General features: G+C 40.3%; 1 protein-coding gene across 2 annotated transcripts; it reads left to right on the top strand.

The window, feature by feature from the left end:
- Positions 1-230: 230 nt before the first annotated feature.
- Positions 231-15171, top strand: LOC119546377 (protein pinocchio). Of its 2 annotated transcripts, XM_037852610.1 has the most exons (5): positions 231-372; positions 842-1067; positions 13057-13129; positions 13869-14118; positions 14609-15171. In XM_037852610.1, the coding sequence occupies exons 2-5, from the start codon at positions 842-844 to the stop codon at positions 14819-14821; spliced, it is 762 nt and encodes a 253-aa protein (XP_037708538.1). In that variant the 5' UTR covers positions 231-372; the 3' UTR covers positions 14822-15171. The 2 variants fall into 2 exon arrangements, with proteins under 2 accessions (XP_037708538.1, XP_037708539.1); XM_037852611.1 differs by lacking the exons at positions 231-372; positions 842-1067 and adding an exon at positions 11557-12010.
- Positions 15172-15792: the final 621 nt, after the last annotated feature.

The following is a 15792-nucleotide window of genomic DNA, read 5'->3' as shown; positions in this document are numbered from 1 at the left end:
TACATATTAAAATAGTTAAATTAATATAAAATCAAATTTGATACAATCAGAGCGAACTAAAAAATATATTCACAAGTAGGCAAATTAAACTACTTACTTAAATTTTATTTCTTTAACACCTTTCTGCATATAATTATTGCTTCAAATTATTTTGTCTCAAAATTTCAAATGTCTAACGTATTAAAGCCAATCGATTAATGTTGCCAACCACAAAAATCGATAGTCTACCACCTCTAGTTGCCAGCTATTTTGCGAGCAAAGTTTTGTTTTGCAGAAATTTTATCCAAATTTATCTTAAAATCCAGCTGTGGGGGCTTAAATTTGGAGAATAAACTTTTTGCTGGCTAACTAAAGGTGCTGTTATTAACAAAGGTGAGTGAACATTAATGGGTAGTACAGGTAAATCAGATTTGAGGTCTTTTCAAACAAACACACATGCATTGGGGGCCAAACAAAATTTGCAAAGGCAAAGGCAATAACAAAAACAACAACATAAGGCGAATGCAATTGCACACACGCGTATATACATACTTATATACAAATGCACATACAGCCTTCACCCAAATAAAATGCATTTTGCATCTATTGATTTTGCAAGTTGCAATTGTAAGAGATAGAGGTGTGTGTATGTGTGTGAGTGCAACAGCTGTGTTACAGAACCCCCTCCCCATCCCTTTGAAAATTCCCTATTTACCCGATTTATCACCAATTTTTTAACCATTTAGCTGGCCAATCTACATAAGTTGCACTTTGAGCCACGTGTGTAGTTTGCTATTTGCATAGCAGCACGTACATAGTTTGCAAACCCTTTTTAATTGCGTCTCGTTTTACCTTAAAACAGATGAAAACGGGCGGCAACAACAACCACATCTCGGCCAGCAGCAGCAGCAACAACAACAACTGCATTTCCGGTGCCGGCAGCAATAACCACTCCTTGGTGCCAGGCTCCTCCACTTCCGTTTCCGTTTCCTCATCGCACATTGTCACCGAGTGGGAGGATGGCATCATCTTTGATGTGGATGATCCCGACTTTTGTAATCTCGCCACCGACAAGCTGAACTTTATAGGTGAATATATATGTATACCATATAGCGGAGGTGTATAATTAACCCACCGATTATATTTATAGTCTAGACATCGCAGTAATCTATGTTATTTACGATTAGCTATAGCGAAGCCCACTAATTGAGCGGCGGAAAACCATTTTGGCACCTTTGTACCATCAGCTGCAATGGCTTATCGGCCAGTGGTTTTCCCGATTTCTTAAGTCCCCCGGCTTTTGTCTGATCGGGCGGAAACTGCCGTACACTTTTATTAATGCCCAAACACTCCCCGACTTTATCTTCGAGTGCCGTTTATAATGGGTCGCATATAAAACAAGGGCTATCAATTATACAATACCGCAATGGCCAACACTCTGTCTTCTCACAAAGTGTTCCATTTAAATTTAGACGCATTCTGTGCTGTTTTTAGAACGCATGTACATCCCACGGAAAATTGGGCAACCCATCAATAACCATTCGAAACAGCCACCAATGGATGAGGGTGTGGACTCGATTTTGGCTAATTGTTTTGCCCGTCCGTTTATCTGCCATCTGATTAGCCGTACAAACGTACAATCGAGTCGTGCGACTCGTCTATTCACACGTTTGGCTTGTCACCCAGAATTCAGTCGGCAAATTCACGCGTTTGTCATGTGACTCCGGCTCGAATCGATACGGACCGGCCTCTCCGCTTGATCATGCTTCTCCTTCGGCTCACCGGCTGAAAAATGGGTGCCAAAAGAGTGTGCAAATATGTCCGATGGCGCAACAATGTCAGTGGAATTTTTCCCCAATTTTTGGTCAACAATAACAGTGGCAGCTTATGCGTGCTAGCGTGAGCTGTTTTTTGCATGCATATTGTTTAACCGTCTCGGCACGTGTTGCTCGTTTAAGGCTTCTATGGAGTAGGGCTTATAAAGTCGGGGTTATTAGCCACCCATCAGCATTGCGTGTGAACCAACCATGAGTGTTGGATCTTATGTCCTTTTTTCGGTCTTAAGTGGGGCGGTAATCGAAAGGAAAACTTCTAGCAACTGGTGGAGCTAGTTTGTTTCGTTTTAATGACTTCACATTAAATTTCCTTCATCATCAATAAATTTTACCAGGAAGAGAGCTAGTTTCCTTAGAGACTTTCCCAATCAATATGTAATTATCTATTACATATTTGACAGACCTTACATCATGTTAATTACCCAAAAAGGAAGAGAAAGTTACAGCAGCATTTGCCACCTTTGGCTTGTGCCATTTTTCCCCTTACGAACTATTTAGCTTAGCTCGCATATTTGCGAATGATTAGCATATTGCATCAGACTATTTGCAATCAGCTTCGTCTGCCAAAGTTACACAGTTTTCAGTTCACGTTGATGTTGTAAGATTTTCAATGAATCAGAGAATTCGCAGTCAATCAAGCTAGTTAAAAACGATTTATCAAAGCTATTTATAGGACCATAAGTTAGCCTTATCTTCGTGATTCAGACATATTAGATCTGATCTTTCTCCTGAATACACATGCAGTACCTAACCACTTATCATGATGGATGTCGTGGAATATTATTATCTGAACTGATCAGTCTTGTGCTTATCTCGTGTGGGGCTTGAGTCATCCACAGTCTAGACCCCGGCTATTCCTTATACAACATTAATTATATTTTTGTTTAGGCGGTGGGAAGCGCTTGCTAAAGACACATTGTTGGCGAGTCTCATGCGCGGACATGGGAGCTTGCATAAGCATTTTGCTTGCATAAAATGCTTATTAAAACGACAAACGTAATGACAATTTTTAAAAATAAAACCGTTTTCGATTTCGCAATACCCCCCTGAGCACTTTGGCCCACAGTCTGTATGTTTTATGTTCCCATGCTCATTATAGAACGAAAACGCCACGCGCAGTTCGTTCACGATTTTGTTCAATTTGTCGACTCGAGCGTCTCTGGCTGATAAGTCTCGGCCGCTGTACTACTACTACTGCTACTACCGCCTGGAATTGCGCAGCAGCCCCGTCGTCTCGGGTTCTCTTTAGACTCTGTCGAAAACCGATAGCCCCTCCGCAATGGAGTGGAAGTGGAGGCGTGCTGTCCGGCACAGGTACGGACATATGTCTGGATGATCCGGCGATGGCGTGATGGAAAATGCCCAAATGCAATACGATCTGCGAGCTTTGACTTCTGATCGGGATCTGGCGCCGGGCCTTGTGGTCTGGCCACCAGTTAGAGGCGGCTCCAGATGGCCCCCAACCGATTTGCTTGGGTCTCAACCGGTTCGAGGCTGAATGTGCCTCCCATTGGCCGAGTATAATCCAAATACAGAGAGAAAATATCACCAGAGTGTGTCAGCCATTGAGTACTCATTCCGGGAACCATAAATGACTATAGTGTATGCCAAAACGATTAAATTATAATTACATCTATTATTATCTTATATTGAGGCATTGCTTAAAAACAAAACCATTCAGTTAATTCTTCGAGAACTTCTAGACCACTTAAATAGCTTATAGAATTTGGAAGAGAGTGATAAGGTGAAAAGAATTTCTATATTTAAAAATAGTATAATAGAATCCCCGGTGGCAACAGGGATCTAATCTATAGTTACATGTATTTTCTGTAAGTCTGTAAAGCTTAAGCCCCCTCAAATGCAGCACCACTCGACTTGGAGAGGCCCGACCGATCCGATTGCTGGGTGTGTCCGTGTGTCGAGGATTGATTTCAATTCGAATTCCGCCCGTTCATTCATTTATTGTACTGGCTTCGTTCTTTCTTTCGTTTTTTTTATTATTTTTATTAATTTACAATTTTACCACACACAAACGAGCATATATATTTAGTAGATAGAACCCTTGCCGGGCACTACGGCAGTCGAAATCGGTTTAAACCAGTACCGGTTGTGTGTATGTTTACACTGGGCAAATGTGCCGTGCGACGCAAATCTAACAGAGAAGCCAACCGCCAACCATGATGTGGATGCGGCTGCCGTAGTACCATATAGTATTCCCCTCAACGAGATGCTGATGACGACGTTGTCAGATCTGACGACGTCAGTTAGTCGCTCGCGCCACTTTATTGACTAAATATACCCCCTAGAACTTGTTGTAAATTCCCACCATCTGCATCATACACACGGTAGTCGCCATAAAGATAGGAACCTAAAGGTTTAAGAGTCCACACTTGGGAAACTAACTGCGGAAATGAATAATTTCAGTTTATTAGTGCTTGATCTTTTTATTGCCTATTTTCAACATGCGCCTAAATCATATGTTAAATAAAAAACCCAAATAATTTAAGTTTTCCCCAGAACAGAACATTTAATTCCCAAAGATAAGAGTCTAAAGCTACAATCTTTCTTCTTTGGAAAAACACTAATCTAATTTTCTCTAGAATGGCTAGACTAGGCTCCAAACATATATAATTAATCAAAACCGCAACTTCGAGGAACCCAGTAAGCCGATAAGTTTATTAAAAAACAAACCGAATTAACAAAGAAAAACTTAGAAACGCTGAACTATAAACATTTCTTTGTCTAGCGATATAATGTAGCTATTATATGAAATTATCAAACTAGTTTCTTTATTGACACTTTGTTAATTAGGGGCTATTCCCAAGCTCGCGTTTCGAAATGACTTGCCTGAGAAAATTAAATAATCAAACCAGATCAAACCGAATTGTTCTATGGTTGAATTCCAAGTTCATTATTATAAGAACAAATGTAGGACCTTTGTCAATTTACGGAACCAGTTTGTTTGTTAGCCCGTGCTAAAAATTTATTAAATATTGTCCATGGCGAAAGTCTAAAATTCGAAATATATAAATTAATTGAACAAATTAAAAGCGAAACCAGATTGAACTGAACCCAATCTGTGAGGGATCTTTTGGAAGTGTAGGCCGCAACATCTGCGGAACCGAGAGCTAAAACACCTACCAACCGCATTCCCCGGTGGAAATCTCCCGTGTCACGTGTAATTAACAAACTGTTGCATTATGCAAATTGCTAATTAAGTGTTCTCCAGACTTCCACAAGTGTTAATTGTCGCGCGCCAAACGAAACCGCAAAGTCCCCTCCCTTTCCATCATTTTGGGGGCATTACATTTCTCGGACTCTCCCGCTCCGGTATGTTCTAGTTTTTTTTTTTTGATTGGGGATTGCGCACTTTGCCTATGCGGTCGGGAATGTTTGCAAATGCCGATTTTGCGTTGCAAATAGTACCTTGTACTAGTGTTCAATGTGCAGCGGTTTGTTTATGCATTTTAATCGAGTCGCGTAATGTTCCGGGCATTGTTTTTTTAATGAGTTCAGCTAAATATTCCAGAAAACAAAATAGAAATACAACAATGTTTTTCTAGGTCTTTCCATTTTGTTTCCCACTAATTATCAGCCTAATTTATGGCCTTTGTAGTGATAGATATAAAAGCCGGATAATGGAATATAAACAAACTGTTCTGAAAAAGTTTCATATCGCTTCCAAGTAATTATGCCTGACATAAACATATGTGATCTGTGGTTTGTGGTTTGTGTACTCAGTGGGATGATGATTGACTTGGGTTTCCATATTAAACACATTTTAAGAGGAATATTTACTGTACTGTTTTTGCAAACTAATGATGAGTGCATTGTTGCAAATGTTTTAAATGGAATCGTTTTGATAATATAATCATAAGTACTCACTTCGAAGCCAATTGTCCAAATTTCTGGGGTTTCCGGGTTTTAATTTCTTCACAATAAAGCCAATAAACCTTTGTGATATTGATATTGTTTTATTTTTTGATTATTCGATCAATAAAGCGTTTAATGAATCATTTCATATAATGCCCTGGCTATTTAAATTTATCTTAATTGGAGCTGGAATATTATAACAGAAATAAAAGATAAAAGCTTTGATTACGATTTAAGTAGTTCAAGGGAAACTTTATCTTAGGTAGACTTTGTTCTTAGAACCTACCTTATTGTTGTTACGTATTTTCCTTTTGATCTAATCAGCCTAGGGATTTTATCACCCATCATTTCACTCATGTTTACTGAAGGTTACGCTCGAATGGAGTATATAATAGTGAAGATGATCAGACAAAAAAACGAGATCTGTACATATTAAAGAAGGCGTCATTAAACCTGAATAGAACAAGTTCTATTTATAAAAATGTGTATAGGAAATAGATTTTCCCAATATAGATAATATTATAGAACAAGCAGAGGCCCCCTTCAAATATTAGTAATTATTTGTTTATGTTAAAACAAAGAGATTACTCACAGCCGGGATAATTGTATACATTAGTCTGAAACCAACCTTTTAATGATAGTAATAGTTTTCAAATAACTTTGTGGTGCAATGACTGCACATACTCGTTTGTGAAATTCTGATAATAGATGTAGTCATCATCGTCGGACTCATTGAAGAATGCAGCTCCAGTTCTTCGTGTGCATTCCAGGGCCAGGGTCACGTAAACCAGAGCTCAATGAGACCCACCTTCTTGGGTCTTTCAGTCATGGACAGGGTCGCATTGACTTCGTATCAGTCATCAGTCAGTTCGCCGATCTAGAGTTACGAGATCTGTATACATATATATTCGTAAACATGTAACGCTGCCGTGAGATAACATGTCATAGACCTATTTATAGGTGATATTCCGCTTTCTCATTGACGAGATCACTTTATCAGTCACGGTATGCAAATTAATTACGTGGAAGTCTTACAAAACCCGTGCAAATTATTATATCCAAAGGGGGCCAAAGGTCAGGGTCGTCCGTTGGCATTCTAATTGCCCGTGTCAACAGTTTCGTCTGGCCGCTGGGTGAGATGGGCTCGTAAATCTTTCCGATCGAATGGGGTTGTAGGGGGTAGTAGGTAGGGGATAGAGTCGCGAATACTAAGTGCACTTATATGGCCTGTGATTATAGAACCAAAAGCCACTTTCGTTGGATTATGCCCAGACAGGGTTACGCCCCATTTTGGCAGTTTACGTCGATATTTCGTGTGGGTACTTTTCCCCCATTAATTAAGTAAACGGTTTTCATAGTACCGACCGCAGGTTGGAATTCCGATTTCGGTTTGTTTACACTCGAATCTTGGGGCGAGGGAATCCCGTGGAACGGGTTTGCCGCATTCAAACGAACTCATTAGCATCAGCTTGTGATGATGGAAGCAACGCTCTGTCCAAAGATGAATTTAACGATCAACGTGTGGCGCTGACTGGCCAAAAAACCGGAGACGCAGATTCCCCACAAGTCTAATGATTCAGCCGCAAACGCCTACAAACTCCAGATCATCATTAATGTTCGATAATAAAAATCAAAAACAAAACAAAGCCGCTCTTCTGCCTGGTTGGATGGTTTTGTGCTGTTATCTTTCGGGGTTGGGTTCCTGATTTCCCCCACAATTGACGTCAAGCCGCCTTTGTTTTAGCATTTGGTTGTGGCGGATCCATCCATCCGCATGTGTGCTGTATATTTACACACCAGTCACAACATACCCCCTATCCCCCCATAACAATAATTAACAGCTACTTTCAGGAGCAGCTTTGTTTGCTTAGCTGCGAAGCAACTTGCTCAAAACAGAGCTTAAAACCGAAGATAAAGACTGGCGGCCAGGCCAAATCCAAAAGAGGAAGCGCATGTCTTCAAGCAGCACTTGAGCACTGTGGTTATGCATAATTCCAAGGGGGGTCTATCTTGGCAAATACAAACTATAGCTATAGTGGCATAAGTGAAATTGCAATACCCTGTTCAAGCTGGGTAAATAGTGTGTTTTGAATACAGCAGGAAAAAACAATAAATTATTATTGACCAAGTAACATTTTTAGATCAACTATAAATCGTACAGATCGAGTATTTTTTTTATTTTATTAGAAAATGAATGGCAAAGTACAATAGATAATGGTCTAAAAATACCTAAACCGTTTACATTATTTATTTCCTTAAGGTAGCTGAACGATTGTAAAGTCTGCAGTGAAGTCGAACTATAGATTTATGCCTAATAAATCAGTTTAGCTATACAGAAAAAAATCGCAAGCAGCACTTGAAAATTGTAATAATTTACATATTTAATTTAGTGCAATATTGAAAACAAATAGGTAGCTAGTTTAAAAGTTAGATGTGGTTTTTCCAAAGGAATTTCCATATAGCTCTATAATATCGATAATAATAAACAGATTTCTATATAAATAAATATATTATATTTAAATGGGTTTTCGTTTTCATCAACGAAATATAAAATCAAACGGCGTGCGTCAAATAATCGTTACAGATTATAATCTGTTAGAAAATATTGAATAATAAAAATTTTTATAATACTCCCTATAAACCTATATTTACGATATTCATGCTATTGATAGTACTTTTGCCGGCGTATAAATCAAGCGATAAGATAAAAATACAAATTTCTGGTTTTCTGGTTTTTTCTTGTTTCCCCAAAACATTCGGTTGCGAAATACATATGTTTCTATTTTCGAGAGAGTTTCCTGAAAAATTTAATTCTGGACTAAAGGGCTGGATATATTTAGAACAGAAACGATATAAACCCATTTGGACTTGGATTGACACTCGGGAAAGAGTATAAAAATACACACGCACGAGTGCGGGGGCACTTAATAAGTTTTTAAAAGGTTTGCAAAATATTGTTTAAATATTGTTATTTTCGGACTAATATCCTCACGTTGTCTGACGCAATTTCCGTTGAGGTGAGACTGTCTCTTTTGTGTGAGCTTCTCAGGCAATTGCCGTGTGACCTTCTCCGATGACAATGGTCCCCCGATTCCATCTTCACACTGAAAACCAAAGTGCCGCAAAATGATCGGGGTCATTATGCAATTATCCAATATTATACAAGTTAATATACAAAAATTTACAAATGTCATCAATTTGGTATAAGTACTTTTTACGCATCACAAATTGAATGCACGTAATTCGAGAGTTGGTCTGCTCGTTAAAATGTTTTGCCGTGGGGGGGACTTTAATATAATAAGAAAAGAACATAATACGCTTTGTGGTTTTTCATGGTATATACTTATATGTGGATATATTTATTTATCCAGCATATATCCGATTCCATTTCTCTCCGTGCACAAAAGTACGAAACTGCGCCTCGACAAAAGTTGAATGCCAGTGAAAAGCGTGCCCGGATCGCGAGGGTTTCGTTCTTGCTTTCTAAATAAACATTAATTGTTTATACTATATGTTCTTCCCAAGTATTATATGTACGTATGTGGTTCTGTGTATAGTTGACCGTCGTCTCCGTTGCTGAATTGCATTAATTTGGCGAGGGTCGATTGGATTTGGCTTTGGTTCGTCTCTGGTTTTTTTTTTTGGATACTTGGCTTTGGTCGGGGTGCTCCCTTTTCGTTGGGCTGGCGTAATTCGAAACGCCTTTCAAGCGACGCGCGCGCCTTGGATCTCGGTTCATATGCATAAGTTAAGCTCGGTCTAGCTGCACTTTGGCAACTTTTTTCCTATTAACATGCCTACGCTAGCGAAAATTTCCATTCCGGCGGGATGACAGCCCCGGGAGTCACCTCGTCGTCATATTATACATACCAAATGGGTTTCACCATTACACTTTTTTTACAATTGGCTGCAGAGACACGCGCATTGCAAAAAAAAAGTAGAGGTGCGGAGGGAATTTTGCTGATAAGATTACCAGTAGATTGATAAGCGAAAAATGATGGTATATGTGCTAACGTTTATGTATATTTATGATGGGGAAATAACCAAAGAGCAGAAATAATATTCCCAGCATGATATTGTCACTTTGAGATAATTATATATCATTTTTAAGATCGCTGAAAATATTCTAATATTCATTCTACTTAAGTTATAAATATTTTTGAAATATCTTTTGAATATTTTGAAATAACATATTATTGGAAAGATAGGACCATTGTATTTATGGGAAAAATACCCCCTGATGGAATTTTCCGCTGATACCTTTGCGGATCTAGTGATTAGGAATGCGTTCTACCTGGTCTTTTATGAGGATCTTCCGGCTACCTCCCTCTATCCCCGATCCTTTGCCCTCAGCCATTCAGTCTGGTTTTTTCACCTGCCGTAGTTTTCACGGACCCGAACCCGAATCCGAACCCGTAACCGTCCCTGTCCTTGCCCGGCGCTCTACCTGTCACAGCGCAAAATGATTTGTTATTCAAATGAAACAGCGCGTCCGTCGATTCTTCTGACGGTTGCCAGGGGGCATCATGTTTTGCCGTCTTCTTGGACATGCGTCAATAACCGGCGGGCGATTACACCTAGTCGATGTACTAGTGTCCGTTCGGTCAATGTGTCGTATACGTACTGCGCGGCAGATGGGGCGTATGGAGGAGATATCGGTAAGGGTTTTTGTGTGGGTATGGGTATGGTATAGGGGTGCCCGCCCGCAGCGCTTGACCGTTAAAAGTGCTCGATCTCTCACTCACTCGCTATCTGTATTGATACCCGTTACTCGAGAGGGTATATATCATTTGTACAAAGTGATGTAACATTTTATAGCGTTTGTGTATGTCCGTTATTTTGTAGATTACCCAGAAATGCAAGATTATTATAAAGTTTTTGACAAGAGCTTCGGTCCCCAGCAATTGCAAAGCGACTAAGCGAATTACCTACTTAGACACTATAAAAGATAATACACATTTATCTTAGGAGCTGTTCATATATTACATATGAAAGTAATAATAGCTTTTGCTGAGCTATGATCCCTCCCGTGAAATCAACTTTTCAAACAAAAGAGTTAATCTCTTAACAGGATCTTTTATGGACAGCCCCTTAGAACTTATATTTTGTCATATTTCTTTATTGTAAATTTAATTTGGGTAGAACGTTTTTTGTCTTTGTGTCTACTCAAATTTTGGAACATTTTTTGGACTCGTAATATATGGTTTCACTTGAAGATGGGCTACATATTTTGTTTTAGCGAGTAACGGGTATCCCACTTATGAAATCCACTTTTCAAACAAATGAATTAATCTTTTCATAGGAGTAATCATTTATATGACACCCCCACCCCAATATGATTACTTAATTTATGGAAAGCCCCTTACAACTTATATTTTGTCATATTTCTTTATTGATACATTTATTGGGTGTTCTATAAAACGTTTTAAGTCTTTATATCTAACCAAATTTTGGAACATATTTTGGGCTACATATTTTGTACTAGCGAGTAACGGGTATCGCCAAGTCGGTACACTCGTTACAATTCGCTTTGTTTTGGTTTCTTATCTCTCGCTCTCCGCGAGAGCCGCTCCTGTTGCCAACTACCGCAAATTTGGCCAGCATCTGACTTTGTTTTGGTAATTCGCTTGTGATTTACCCCTGCTTAATGTTTATTGCGAGTGTTTATGTTTTTTTTTACTTTATTCGTTTGTGAGCTTGTATGGTTGGCAAGTTCAGTTCGTTAGCTTTGCTTTGTCATCCGATTCGAGGAATATCACTCGTTGGTATCGCTCTCTCTCCATCTCTCTCGCTCTCTCGTCTAGCTGGTAGCTCTCTCGCCAGTTGACCAGCCTATAAAAGCGGAGCGGTTTCAGCGAGCACCGTTCATTTTGAGTTTTGAGTTTCGCGGTTCGACTTGGTCTTTAGCTCGCTCTGGAGAAAACTATTCGAATCTGGTGAAAAGCATTCCCATTACCAGCTACTCAGTTCAGTTTCGCTTCCCAGTCCAACTATAAAAGTGCGCTGCAGTCTCTGTCAAAACAACTGCATACTGTTATTACAATTGCCAATTGCATTTTCATGAGCTAACTGTCTTTCGCATCGCGTGTGAAAAGTTACAAACAATAAAACAATTGCCAACGGTTAATGTTAATATCGAGGCAATTATAAAAAAAAGTAATTGGATTGTCTGGCTTACGCAAGGCCAACTACAATTACCAACAACAAGCAAAACAAATCGCATATAAAAAAAAGCAGCACAGAAATCCCAATTTGGATTTATTAATAGCGCTGAAAAAAAAGTAAAAACACCAACAACCGTTGCCGTAAATAACACAACAAATGTAAGTATTTCCGTGCCTGAAATAATAAAAAAAAAATGAAAAAATTAAACGCCCCGTCCGTGTTCCTCCACATTTTGTGCCACTGTCTGTGTGCCCTTCTATAAATAAATAAAATCAAATTAAATGCAACTAGTTGTGTGTGCGGCACAATATGCTCGGATAAATTACAGCAATTTCGTATTTGCGCCGTTGCCTTTACTGAAAATTGCCCCCCCAATCAGTGGGGACGCAAACCAAATTGCAGCCAGTCAAGCAGAGGCACAAACCATCCCCTAGACTATCCCATGTTGTTTTCGTTCGATTTATTTCGGGCACGTCTCATGATTATACTTTCTCGATGCGATCCAGCTAAATATAGAACCGTCCAACGGCTGGCCGCATAACAACGCTGAAAATGTATTTATTTATTTATTATGATGCCAGGCCAGCAGACGCTGCGGCAGTCATGTGGCTCGCCAAAAAGATTTTTCTTTTTTGCATCTCTGCCAAAATCGTGTAGACAATGTAGACACGGATCGTATAGTATATACCCTATAGATAGTATTCCCCGCATTGGCGGCGACACAAGCGCAGGCAATTAACGTTCCGCTTCCAATTCCGAATAATTCGCGCATTAAAGTTTTTTAATTGTCCAAGCCCAAAACAATTGAAACTACACTATAGAGATGACGCACTGATCACTCTCCGAACGGCGGCCTCGGGTGTGTTTATGGTGCTTTCAACCGGATTTCAGCGGTTTGTGGACTTGGTCCGCACTCCACCTTCAGTTTCCCCCACACGAAATAGTTGTTAATTTTAACCAAGAATGTTGTCCGAGTTGCAGGGGAAAATGTTATATATATAGATCTGAATCCATTTGAATCTCCAGTCGCAGAAGCTCAACTTGGGTACAGTCGAGCTCTGACACTTGAGTCACGCACCTGTACAACAAGCTCGTTTACCTTCGCCGGCGATCGTTTACCTGGCCAGCATTGAACTCCAGCACCATTACCTTGTTACATTTGATGAACTTCAATTGACTTTTTTCTGTATTCCTCTCTTTGCAGTGCCATCAACAGCCAATATGTCGATCGCCAGTGTTCACGGTCCCCAAATCGCCGACATCTGCAGTCCCTTGTCGTAAGTATTTAAATTTAGATACCCATCTATAGATCGCACACATGATTCATTGTATTAGCTGGAAGCAGCAATTCAAGCGATTCAACCGATTCATTTCCATTTCCGTTTCTCACATTTGCTAAATATCGCGCTGTAAACAATGTCAGGGCTGGATTTTAGGGGGGATACGAAAGGGGCGTGAGTCGGTGTCTCATTCATAAGTTTAACAATCTTATCAAGCGGAGAATGGCGACTGGGCCAGGGTGCAGAGTACACAGCCGCAATACCTATCAATACCATAAAATATATACAATAATACAAACCACACCTGCAATTTGGCCACGACTTTGGCCCATTAATGAAGGGGGCCAGCACCTTCAGAGCTCAACAGTTCGGCGTCCGTCTGTGCTTGTATATACATACACCTATTCGCATTCGTATCATTATCATTTGGCATTTTGGGGCCGCACAAAAGCAACAAAAGCCCCGTCGCCATCGCTCACATGATCGGGCGAAAGTCGCGCCGCAGAGTCGAGTCGTCGTCGGGTACAGTCGCCAATCATTGCCCTCGTCCCCATCCCCCAGACCCACCTCACTCACCCATCCATCCCGAAAACCCATTCCGCTCTGCGTACCGGCACGCTGCTTATTATCATAATCACGCCAGCTCATGCTGCCTGCCACCCACTTGGCAAGGTCACGGTTTTTTGGTCATGATTACTAATCAAGAATTCCCCGCTTCGGCTCTAATCTCTTCCAGGCATCACAATCTCCGTCTGTCTGCTTCGGTGCCAGATCTGGTTGGTAGCCCCCTGGAGATCAGCATGGACAACGTGCTGACCATCGAGGAGCTGCGCCAGCACATGGGCTCCTGTTTCACCTGCGGCGTCTCCTGGACGGATGACCATGTGTCCCTCGACTGCAGCGAATGCGGTGGCTACAGCCTGGAGCGTCCCTGTCCCCTTTGCGACGGCCAGTGCGGTGTCCAATGGAAACGTGATTTCGCCATGGTGAGTTAAAAACTCCTACTCCTCCCCTTGTCGAATTTTCCATAGCTCGAACGTTAAGCCAACATTTCCTGGATTTATTGAACGTCATAACTCAAATTTCTTTATCTCGGATCAATTGTTTGCTTTGCCAAGTCTTTCTATTAATCCCATTTTGATAGATACTAATTTTATGAAAGTACAAGATGAGGAAGAAAAGCTAATGTACATAACAGCTTTGGTTGACACCTCAAAAATTTGTGTCGATAAGTTAATGCAAATAAGCATTGAAAGCAGGAAATTAACATTGAGGTTTTCTATAAAATACACACACATTTGGTAGATTATTTAAACAAATGTTCTAGATTCAAGATTTTTAAACAATCCATAAGATATTACGCCTTAAGTTGCTCTATTAAATGAAATATATAGGCACGTTTTCGAGCTATACAAATTCAGCAGAATTTTTGTTCGTTTACCAAACTAAACATTTCCTTTTTTGTTTTCCTTACAGTCCCATGCCTGCAGTCAAGCTCGCTGGGTGGGCGTGTGCATTAGTTATCCGGAAGTGGTGGCCGGAGTCCAGATGCCCGTTGGCGGAGCCGCTGGAGCTGGAGCCACCTCGTGTGCCGCTGCCGCTGCGAATCAACTGCGTTTGGCCCAGGAGCTGTGCTCCCGCCTGGAACAGCTGTCCACATCGACGGCGAGCAAAAGCGGACGCATCTAGAGCGAGGACCGCCAAAACAGTTCCTTCGACAGCCAGACTGCAAACAAGCCTCCACATCAGCCACACCTCCCCGCACACACAGCCAATCAACCGGATAGCAGATAGCTGAAAGCTGTAGCAGATACAGCTCCACCTCCAACTCCACTACCCCACACAAAAAACACACAGTCTCTCACCCGTAATTTAGGGCCTAATTACTAAGCTTTTTAGTTGTTAGTTTTTATTGTTGTGCAGCGTTCAGTCTTTATATTTTTTTCTGTTTATTTTTGCACACATTTTCTTTTGTTTTATGATTTCACTGGTTTCGTTTTCGTTTCGTTGAGTTGTGTGACTATGCAAATGTTAAGCAGCTAAGTTAGTTCCTTTGTTTACCTATTAATGGCACCATTTTGTTTGCACACATGACCTGTTCTATCCAGGAAAAGACTTCTTTCTGCTTAGACTTAAGCCGAGTTTAGGCATTGCAGTGATAACGGTGATATTAGCCAGAAAGAATCGTGAACAAATAGTGAATTTATAATGATGTAGCAAATGTCTAACGATAGCTATAGCGATATGATGATGATCATTTTTGTATAACCCACACACACACACACACACTAAACAACCCGTGTAATCGTGTAGAGATTGTTGTTAACAATTAGTTAGTTGTTGTTGCTTTTTGCCTTGTGTCAAAGCTTGTTCGAAGCGAGGAGATCCGAGAGTACAGATCAAAGTTAACTTCGATGGTGCTAGCGGAGGGCTCAGTGAGCGTAAGAAAGAATCTTCCAAATTGCATAATGCTCAACAAAGTAACTACAGGATTGAACAGTCTCTCCAAAGGGGAAAGCGAAAGCGCGAAAGAAAATAATGAGAAATTAAGGACGTATAAAAAAAAAACACGCACAAGCAAAAACAATTAAAAAGCATTACTCAAAAAGTTGAAGATTTTCTGTGAAAATCCATATGACATGTAGAAGTTTATACCTAAT

Source organism: Drosophila subpulchrella, chromosome 2L (assembly GCF_014743375.2).
Source record: "Drosophila subpulchrella strain 33 F10 #4 breed RU33 chromosome 2L, RU_Dsub_v1.1 Primary Assembly, whole genome shotgun sequence".
Taxonomy (NCBI): Eukaryota; Metazoa; Arthropoda; class Insecta; order Diptera; family Drosophilidae; genus Drosophila; species Drosophila subpulchrella.
The sequence above is the reverse complement of the archived record's forward strand: the minus strand, read 5'-3'. Positions and strand labels throughout refer to the sequence as shown.

Bases quoted from the DNA above. Each gene is read 5' to 3' on its own strand.
- LOC119546377 (XM_037852610.1), top strand. From the start codon at position 842: ATGAAAACGGGCGGCAACAACAACCACATCTCGGCCAGCAGCAGCAGC. The intron at 1,068-13,056 runs GTGAATATATAT...CTCTCTTTGCAG, and splicing joins CGACAAGCTGAACTTTATAG to TGCCATCAACAGCCAATATG. The intron at 13,130-13,868 runs GTAAGTATTTAA...AATCTCTTCCAG, and splicing joins GACATCTGCAGTCCCTTGTC to GCATCACAATCTCCGTCTGT.